The sequence below is a fragment of the Mustela nigripes genome, chromosome 13, assembly GCF_022355385.1.
Source record: "Mustela nigripes isolate SB6536 chromosome 13, MUSNIG.SB6536, whole genome shotgun sequence".
NCBI lineage: Eukaryota > Metazoa > Chordata > Mammalia > Carnivora > Mustelidae > Mustela > Mustela nigripes.
Genome location: NC_081569.1, coordinates 104,549,598 through 104,560,626, shown reverse-complemented (window position 1 = coordinate 104,560,626; position 11,029 = coordinate 104,549,598). Strand labels below are relative to the sequence as shown.

The 11,029-nt window shown below is 36.8% G+C and overlaps 1 protein-coding gene across 12 annotated transcripts in view; it reads right to left on the bottom strand.

The window, feature by feature from the left end:
- Positions 1-487: 487 nt before the first annotated feature.
- Positions 488-11,029, bottom strand: part of KIAA0586 (KIAA0586 ortholog) — a 140,218-nt gene continuing 129,676 nt past the window's right edge. For 8 of the 12 annotated variants that reach the window (XM_059373298.1, XM_059373305.1, XM_059373297.1 and 5 more), the window contains one exon: positions 488-2,818. In XM_059373298.1, the coding sequence (XP_059229281.1) occupies positions 2,667-2,818 (152 nt within the window). In that variant the 3' untranslated portion in view covers positions 488-2,666. The remainder of the gene's footprint in view (positions 2,819-11,029) is intronic. The other 4 variants (XM_059373300.1, XM_059373309.1, XM_059373306.1 and 1 more) reach the window with 3 other exon arrangements.

Sequence of the window (11,029 nt, the reverse complement as noted above, 5' to 3'; positions counted from 1 at the left end):
CTAAGGATTCAGCTATCCACTATTGTCCGTTACTCACCTGAAAGGAAATGCCATAGCATCAGGGCATTTTTTAAAAGAGAAAAATGTTCCAACTACAGAATTATTCTTGGATTAGGGGTGGTAATCCACCATGAACTATTTTGTTTCTTTTATAGAAAAATGTTTTGAGTTTTTAAATAGAAAAGCAATAAAACTGATCTAAATATATATTTAGCATTTAAGAAGCAAAATTAAGAGACCAGGAATAGGTAAGGGATAAGAAATACACTGACCTAATCATCTTTTAAAAATGGAAACATTCATGTAGGAGTCTATTAATGTGCACAAAAGGCAAATTTGCTTTAGGAACATTTTGAATACCTGCTATCCTGATGTTAAGGCATGTAAGCCAAGCAATATTCACAGCCTTGATCTTCACATGTTTGTAGCACGTTTCCTAAATAGTTCATTCTAGAAGTTGAAATTATTAAATGAGGTTTCTTAAAACTTGTAACATCAAAAATGCCATTTAATTTATTTTACACACACAATTTATTCCAAAAGGATTTGAGGTGGTTGGCGGGGGAATACATACAGGAGTAGCCCTGGCCAGAAATCCCATCAAACAAAATACTGATGAGCAGACAAAAAAAAAAAGTCCCCCCCCCCCGAAAAGTTTAAGCAAATGAGGAGTGGAATAAATCAAAGCTTATACTTCTACCCTAAAATTAGCAAAGGTGAGTTTCCTACAGTTGGTGGGGGTGGGGGGAGAAACGACCAATACCTTTAAAAAATGCTTTTGCTAAAATTAAGAAACATCCTTCTCAGAAAGCAGCAGCTGTGAAAATGAGAAACCAAGGTGTCCTGTCCAAAATGAAGCAGCGTTCCCCCTAGCTAGAGATTTGTAGATGAACATCAAATACCAAGTATGATACAGAGAATAGCATTTTTCTTCTACTTGTTTCATGGGAACGATTACAAGCAGAGCTGTCCAAAAAGCAATACCAAAGAAAAATGGGTTCTAAAGTGAAACCTAAAGCATTTCAGTTACAGAATATCCGAGAAGCTGGAGGAGCTGACATAGGAAGAAATGTGCGTGGAAGGCTGACACCTCTCCATAGGTTTTTGCAGCTTCTGTCTCTAGTGAGAAGACATCCTCAGACTCTTCCAGAATTCCCCAGGCAGTGGGCCCTACTAGAAGCTTAAGGAATTCTACATTGCTCTTGAGAAATTTTTAACTTCGGAAGTATATTTTAACCACCTGGGAAGGTCTTTTTTCTTTTTTAATACCAATGGCCAGGCCCTATCACAGATCAGTGAGGTCAGCGTCCCAGAGAATGGAACAGAGGCGTTTTTAAAGCTCCCAGAGACTCTAATGTGCAGCCAAGGTTGAGACACACCAAGGAACCCAGGCAAATGCTGAAAAAAGTCAAGGACGAGTATAGTGACTGTGTGTTTGAACTTCAGTTATGACAGGAAAATATGTTCAGGGAGATGAGGCATTTTTGTTTATGTTTAAGTTTTTGTTTTGTTTTGTTGCTAATTCTAGGCTACCCTACTTCTCACTGGGCTTACCCTCTGGTGTAAGATGCTTCAGTTCCTCAAGATGATGACACCTACCATTAACTGAGCTCTTATCTGGTGCCAGGCACTGTGCTGAGCATCACCCCCAACATTATCGATAATCCTCATTATCCTGCAAAACAAGTATTAAACCCACCTGCCCAGGCAGCCATGAAGAAGGGGCTTATCTGCTCTCATCACAGAGCAAGAAGGTGAAGCAAGTGAAACTAGAATTTCAGTTATGCTTTGGTTTTCTTTCAATTTTATGTGTTTATGTTTCGAAAGGTAGTTTAGTCACATTTCACAGATTTGTAAAGTATAAATGTTTATAAGGCATACATGGAAGGTATAAAAAAATTAACCTCACTTAATTTTTTCCATCACATTGAAGTTCAAATACATAGTGGCTTCAGTCATCCTTGACTCCTATCACCTAGCCACTTGGTCCTCCTTCCCAGAAAGAAGTTAGCAGTTTCCTGTTTATCCTTCCAAATACATTCAACGTGTCATTAAGCAAATGTATGTATGTATGTGTACGTGTGTGTACATACCACACATTTGGATTCCCCTCCCCACTGCACATGATGGGAGCTATTTTGCCCCCAGTTTTTTTTTTTTTCACTTTAACGATATTTCTCAGAGACAATTCCACATCAACATGTAAACATTTTACAATTCTTTTTTTACTACATAGTACTCCATTATACAGATATGCCACAACTTTTTTAGTCAGTCCCTTATTGACAGACATTAGATTGCTGCCAATTATTTGTTGTTACCAAAAAATTCGGAATGAATAGCCTTGAGCAACATCGTTTCATAACTACACATAATTATATTCATAGAATACATTCTTACATGTCAAAAGTCATGCCCTTTCCACTACGCCAAGCTGCCTCAGGATTCTAAAAAATAATTCAGACTCACAATGATTCATATTTAAATTATTTTATTTAAAAATTTTACCTAAATACCCAAATTGTGTTTTTAAATTTAATAAGAAATTAGAAATTGTTTTTCAGAATATGCTCAAAACACCAAATAGTTTGAGACATGGTTTTATGCTTGAGAAAAATGACTTCAAAACCAGTGGCACAAACACTATGCTGGCTCTGACTTCCCTTTCAGAAGGTATCTGCTCCTGAAGAGTCCGTGTCCCCCTGGACGGTGCTGATGCTCAGAGACTGAGAATAGTCCTCCAGCTTCACTGAGGGCAGCGTCACAGACATCTTGGTGGGTGACGTCTGCGAAACAAAAAGTGGTACCGCTTTACCGCCTGCAAAAAGGAGAAACACATTCAGCTAAACAAGCATATCCTGAGTATTTAGATGCTATAAGCTTTCTTGATTAATATCAGGCGAGGGCATCCAAACAAGGATTGCATGAGATCATTTCTTTCCTCAAGGAGCTCAGAACTTCTCAGAGATAACATACACCTTCCTCCTTTCTTCTCACTCCCCTAGACAATTATGGACAACATTTTTAAAGTAGGTTATGATCTATTTACACTCCCCTCCCCAACATTCGTTTGTTGAAATCTTAATGCCTGATGTGATAGTATTAGGAAGTGGGGACTTTGGGAGGTGCTTAGGTCATCGGAGGGGAGCCCTCATGAATGGGATTTCTAGAAGAGGTCTTCCACAGAGTTTTTTAGCCCCTTCCACCATGTAAACACTCAGTGGAAAAAAAGAAGAAAAAAAAAGACAGTGAGAAGGCGATGGCTGTGAACCAGGAAGAGGAGATTTATTTTGATTTCTCCAGAAGTGTGAGGAATAAAATTTCTGTTGTTTATAAGCCACCCAGTCAGCAGTATTTTGTTACGGTAGCCTGAATGGATTAAGATGATACCCAAGTGCCAAATGGACTAAGATGATACCTAAGATGTACCCAAGTTGGGTACAATTGATAAATGCCAGGGAAGACCAGGTAGGGGTCAGAATCTAGTCTCTTGGAACCCAGACTTACCCTCTTACTCACTATATGTATGACCTCAGCAAATTGCTTCACCACTCAAAATTTCAGTCCTTCCATGTTAAATGGGTTACTAGTACCTACCTTGCTGAGTGTAATGAGGACAAAATAGTATCGGTAAAGAGCCTGACAACAGAGCTGAGCACTTAGCAAGTGCTTGAAAACTCAGAGCTACCAGTACCACTAACCAGTACTATTTAGTATAGTACTAGCGCTACTATCATTACGATTACCATCAAGTAAATAGCTAAGTCTAATTTTAAAAAAACACACTGGAACAGCCCTAAAATAAGGATTTGCTACTAAGTTACAAAAAGAATGTGACTTTTTAAAAAAAGTGATATGAACCATGTGAAAATCATCTGAGGTCAAAGGTTGCCAAGGCACTTTGTTTACCCTTTTTCCTACTCCTACAAAATGAACGCTCACCTCAGGATCATGTCATTAATGCTCGTTTCTGAGTGCGTAAGAGTGCTGTGCTATTAGTTAACAGAACTGATAGAAGGGAAACAAGGTTAAAGGAAAAAAGTAATAATAAAGTCATCATTCAAATAACATTGACATTTGACTTTGGAAAGTACTTTTTTTCTGTAAAACAGACTTTTCTTCATGACTGCTACATTTAACCAAATACAGAAAAAAAAAAAAAAATCTCCACTCCACGGACTGAGAGTAGTGGGAGGCAATAAAGAAGCCAGCCCATGGCAGAGGAGACAGTCTGGATGAAGAATTCATTAATATGTTAAACATAAATCCAGAGTTGACCATAAATGTAATCTATCTGCCTCTACCCTAACTCACTTCTTTAAGTTTAAAGCACACCATCTAAGAACATGAAGAATGCCAACTTGCTATTATTTAAGACACAAAAAACCCTGTTTCAGATTTCATGGCTTTACTATATATACATAAAAACAACTTATCTTTAATAATCTTAAAGAGATTTCTGAGTCAAGAGCCATAGTAATTTTTCTAAAACTCCCTTATATTTTTCAAGTAGTGTTCACAGTAATAAAGTGGAATTCTCCACTACATTTTATAGGGACTACGGTAAAAGACATTTTCAGAAATTTCAGTGATGATTTAATCACAACTGTCCAAGATAATCGGAGTATTTGTAAAAGCCAAACTCCTTCACATTAGGAAGTCTTACAAAGACTTAATATTATACCATTCCTTTTTGTTATTTGTGTTAATTTCATTTTTTAATATAAAGGAGGGACAGAGAATAAGAATTGGCAACATTATAGCAACATCACAAATTATAATACCACAGTATAATCTTCTAAGAAGAAAACAAGCCTTATGTCAATTTGAATAGAATAAATATTTTAAATAAGGAGAGGCTTTTTGAAATTTAGTTCTGTCAGGATATGATAAATATTAAAATGAAGACGCAATAAGAACTGCTTTAAAAAAAGATCTTTATAGGACATAAGCATTACTTAAATGTTCTGTCATTTTACAAAGTCATGATTCAGAGCACACAAAATAACCAGGAAAAGTATCCAAGATCAAAGCTTACTTCATCAATAAAGTAAAAACAAATATAAAGTATAACCAACGCCAAGAGCAAAATTAATCTTCAACCCATAAAAGCTCAATGTCACCTTCCCCTACTAAGTAAAGGAATGGGAAAAATTCCAATTTTTTCCATTCCTTTACTTAGTTGCCTATCTGTCAAAACCCTACTGATACCAGATATTCTTTTTTCTGTTACGTCACAAAACTGCTTTACATGTACCTTTCTTTTCTACTATGTGCACTAAATTACTGAGTAAATTGCTCAATGATGTAACAAGAGCTATAACTTTTTTTGGCTCTCAAAGATATTTGCAAGTCTCAGGGAACATATTAAATTCAATCGCTGCAAAGTTATGCTATTTCTCATAGTTAATGCCTTCTACTTACACAGCAATTCATAATTGCAAAAATCTTTCCCCATCATCTTACCTCATCCTGACAGTAAGTCTGGGAGACAGAGAAGGCCACTGAGGCAAATGGACAATAAAGTGGGCTCTTCCAAAGCCTACTCTCACCAACTAAACATCCCTACAAGCCCACGGTTCTGAGAGATTCACAGATGAAGAAGAAATTGTCCTCATCCTCAAGAAGCACAGAAGCTAGAGGCAGAGACAGATGTGTACAGCAATAGTTAGTTAGTGACAAGGAAGTTAAAATGACATGGAATAAATGAAACAAGATGTGATCAGGAGGGAGACAAACCATAAGTGACTCTTAATCTCACAAAACAAACTGAGGGTTGTTGTGGGGAGGGGGTTTGGGAGAGGCGGGTGGGGTTATGGACATTGGGGAGGGTATGTGCTATGGTGAGTGCTGTGAAGTGTGTAAACCTGGCGATTCACAGACCTGTACCCCTGGGGATAAAAATACATTATATGTTATAAAAAAAAGTTTTAAAATTAATAAATTTAAAAAAAAAAAGTGAGTAAGTAACACACAAAAAAATGACATGGAAGTAGCAGATGAAGTAGGATTTCAAGGATGTGGAAGGTGATGAAGGAAAACACCAACAAAATAAAGTCAATTTGAAGTCAGTACTTTTTTTTTTTTTTAAGTCAGTATGTTAAAGGAACTCTGTTCTGAAATCAAAGTACTAATTGGATTGAAGGAATGGTGAGAGAGAAGGCTGTAAAGGAAGGTCAGGGTCAAGTTCTGTAAACAACGATGAGTCACAAGATTCTGAACAGAGGCGTGGATGACCAAATATATTTTAGAAGAGAGAATTCAAACAGCTGTGTGCAAAATAAGGAGAGACAAGGGAGATCTATGGAAATCGTCCACTCAAGAACTGATGATCCTTGCCACTGGAAGTAGATTCAAGGTTTTGGCGGAAGACTCCCAACTTATAATTAAGTATGGTCCTGAAATTACAGGGTTAGTTGACTGATTAGGCAGTAATTAGAAAACAAACCAGCCTGAGGCTATGGGGTTATAAAGAGGTGTGGAGATACTGGGATCAGTTACATACCTGATGAGCGTGAATGCCTACAAGATATGTGAATGGACTTCTCCAGCAAGCAACTGGAATCAAAGGTGTCAGAGATCATCAGGTGGTTTTAAAGAGAGAATTAGCAGTCATCTATATAGATACAATAATTAAAGTAATGAGAACAATGATAACCTAGGGAGAGAAAATAGACTGAGAAGAGAAATGATGACAAAAATCTGAGGAAGGACAAAGAAAGGTGAATGCAGAGAAAATAACAAAAAACAAAAGGGAAATATCAGAGAGATACATAGGAAGAGACCGAAGAGTCACACGAGGTAACAGATGATTAAAAAAAAAAAGTCTCGTATAATTCATCTACTTAATTCAAAACTGGAAGCAATGAGACATCTCACTGTCTTCTGCACTATAGCAAGTATCTCCATGACTCAAATTTAAAAAAAAAAAAAAATGGGTAAGATAAATTCCATTCATGTATTAAGCAATAGTAGAGGCAGGTAAGGAAAGGAGCAGTAATGATGTTTCAAGCTCAAGTCCCTTTATGATGGGCCAAGTCTACGGTCCAAATGAGATCTGCTGTCCAGTCACTTGGGAACAGTCCCATCCAAACTGTTAGAGTGAGGCTTCTGGAATAAGGCAGAGCAGAGCTCATCCATCTATCCATCCAACAAATATCAACTGAGCAACTACTATGTGCCAAGCACTGTTCCAGACTCTGGGGATATCAGCAATGAAGAGAACAAAGGCTCTATCCCATGGCCATCATAGTCCAACTGAGTGTAGGGTAGATGACACACACGTAAGGAAACAAACATAATATGTCAGGAGGAGATACGTGCTATAAAGAAAAATAGGTAATGGGTAAGAGGGATAGTGAGTGATAAGAGATTTTAGGAAAGTTATGTAACTTCTGCACACCCTAGTTTCCTCATCCTTAAAATAAAGATAAGAGTACATTTCCCAGGAGCTTTTATGCGAATTAAAAGGGATAATGCATATGCAGTGTTTTGCCTAGTGCTGGCACACAGAAAGCACTCACAATAGATCAGCTCTTCCTTGTAGGTAACTGGAAAGGAACTATCCCAAGAGGTAATGACCCTCAGGATGGGCTGCAAAAGGTAGTCTGCTTTAGAGAGGATAAGAATGTTTCACTGAAATGCACTGAGAAAAAGAAAAAAAAAACCAAAACCACAGTTCTAGAAGGTCTCCAAATAGTTATGCTATTTTAACTCAAGTAATTATGTTTTAATTAAGCCAATAAAATGCACCATTTTATCCAAAGGTGTTTGTAAATGTGCATCTGGGGAAGACATTTACTTTATTTTGAACAGTAATTTTGAACTTTAAATAAGGACTTTGTAGACTGTGAACATTAAAAAAAAAAAAAAAATCAGGCAAATAAGTGTTACCAGGCAAAAAGAGTCACCTTCATATCCAGTTTTGGTCCTTATAGAGTTTAATTTTTTTTTTTAAGGTAAAAGACACTATGTCTTAATAAATCATCATTAAAGCAAACATAAATTTTCTGCCTATATTAAATGTAGTTTGATGTTTTTAAAGTTTGACTTTTTAAATTTCCATAGTCATGTCATTACTCTATGATGTAATTGTTTCAACAGCTGTTTTCAGAGCTTTTTTTTTAAGAGACTACTCCTTGATTCCATGGGTTTGCAGTACATCATTTAACTTGGCTACATTTAAGCTGGGATGCCATTGAGTCAGACCATGTATTTCAAGCTTCCTAACACATATTTAAATACCTCTTTTAGATGTTTGAAATTCAATTTTTTTTTTTTTTTTTTGCTTTAAAGGTATTTAAAATTCATGAAGAAATTTTACATTTGATGTTGGATTTTTAAGACTAAGGAACAGAAATGTTAAACTAACTTATTCTAAGGAAGACAAGTAATAATATAGGATTTTTAATGTCCATTTAGATTTTGCCCATAAATTTTATGTATGTTTCTAAAAATATGCATAACTTTGTAAAAGTTTTTTGGGTTTAGATAATGCATTTCATCAGGAGGTTTCAGATTCTGACCCTAATCCTCAAACACTTGGTAACTCATTATTCTATCTCTGTTATTTGCAAACTGAGAGGAATCCAAACAAAGCATTCTCTCCTCAAACAACATGAGACAAGCAGAGAACAGAAAAAAACATTTCCTCGATAGCTTCACAGAAGAGTACAGCATCTCCAACTCTTCATTCAGATTAAGTAAAACATGAGGCACAATGATATGTACCAACTTCTGGCATTCTTCTAGGAGTGGATGAAAAGATAGTTGAGTGACTTTAAATAGCTTGGATTTGGGTTTTTCTACGTGAAAATAAAGGCTGGTTTCTTATAAATAACAAATTAAAAAATAAAGTCTAAAAGGAAACAAATGTAATCGTCTTGAATCCACATGAAGGATCTTAACCCAGGGCATACGGATGAATGGCCAGGGATCTGTGAATGCCCTGGAAAAGTCTGCATATTATTTTAATGTGAGTTCAGTTCGGGAGGGAGACAGATGGCCATAGCTTTCAGTGCTCTAGATAGTCTGCGGGCCCCCAAATATTTCAGAATCACTGGCTTAAAAGATAACCCAGCCCCATGTGCAAGTGAGTCACATCCTTTGAGCTGTCCTTCCAGCAGTGGTGAAATACAGGAATTCCTGTCCTGTCAACTGTGGATGCCTCATTCTCTCCGAAAGTGATTTGGTAATTTGCACTTACCAAACTGCATTGTGATTATTTGTTGATGTGTCTGTCACTTGCTCTAAACAAGATACTCCGTTAAGAGCCTGGACTGGGACTTGGGAGTCTTTGCTGTCTGACTAGGACAGCAGGTACACAGGAAGTATCCGTGACCTTATCATCTCAATTGTTATTTGCTTGGGGGTCTGTTCTGTTAACTCAATGGCTGTAGGAGGGCCATGACTTCATCTTATTTACCTCCGCATTCTACAAAGTTGTAGCACAACGGTGAGCACACAGTGGGCCTTGAAACGGCTGCTGAACTGGACTGATTTGCTTATACCTCAAGAGTCTGTGGATTCTCGCAGCTAACAGCCTGCTTAGATTCTCGCTGACCAGATCCTGTCTTTAAAATCAGCTCTGAGTTCCAGCTACGCAGTTGGCTTCCCAGCTGTCTGTGGAAATGTTACAAGGATTTCAGCTGTATTTTATGGAGTTCTTGAAGCATTTTTCCTGTCCACCCTGGGCTCATCTACTCTTGCTTTAATTCCTTGTTTAAGCAGCTGCTAAACTACCCTGATGTATTCAATTCTCCTCACATACTTAACCCCACTCCCTCTGCAGATTTTGCAACATCATAGCTTCAGTGTTTGAGGACAAATACTACAAGTCTTGATGAAGAAGGTGCCTAGTCATTTCTGTCAAGTACAGAATGCAATATTTTATTTACCTCTACTTCCCAGATTAGTTACTATTAAATGTTTCCTTCCTTTCATGTTGAAAAGGGTGATTTAAAATGTTACTATAGTCTCATTCCAAAATGTGTTTTAGACCTATAAATCTTACCGTGTTTTTTAAGTTTACTATTGCTTCTGTTTTTAAAATGAGTTGACAAATGCTTATTTTGAAATGTATAATTTAGGATAAAAATAAAGCAGTTCCTATAGATAGAATAAATGTATTGGCACCTGTAAAAACAACTCCAATTCTTTTTCTTCTAAAAAGCAATAGTTAATGTGAAAGGTTTGTTTCTTCTTATGCCAGGTTCCAGCTGCTTCACTTTGTTTAAAACTGACTTCAAAGTTTAAACACTGTCCTGTCCCAACAAATAACCTCCCCCAGATGGAATTATCTTGAGTACTATCCTCAGTGCTCTGAACACCACACCTGCACCCTTTTAATTCAACATTTTATAAACTTTCCAAAGGGAAATGAAACATTTTTTTCTCTCCCCTGAGTTACACTTTTTGGAGGGTTGGAGTTTAGTGCATGGAGTTCTATTAGCTGGGTGAGTTTATAGGTATTTAGAAAAATTTAAAAAGCACAATTAGTCTCTCTACTGTGCTGATTATTATCAAAGAAATTATAAGAAAATGAATAGCTCCAAGTTCAACTTTTTTTTTTTTAAATAGTTTCCATGCCCAATATGGGGCTTGAACTCACAACCCTGAGATCAAGAGTTGCATGCTCTACTGAATGAGCCAGCCAGGTGCCTCTCAACAACTTTTAAAGTAAAAATCTTTACATGTACAAACAGACACGAGTTACAGATCAGGCTCTGTTTGTGTCCGATCCATATCACCTGAAGAAGCTATGTTGAGATTTTGTTTTTCATAAGAAAATCAGTTATGCCTAGAAATAACCATGATTCATTCCTATTCACTAAAAAGAACGCAAACTACATGCACTCCCACAATCACTCTCATAAAACCAAGTAAACAGAAGCCTGATCTAATGACCTTAATAAAAAGGAAGTTAAACAGCTGAATTTTAATGACTATCCATGGAAAAATACTTTATCCAATGTTTAGGCATCTAAAATTAAGGAAAGGGGGAAACAAAGAATCACTAGAAAATTTGCAA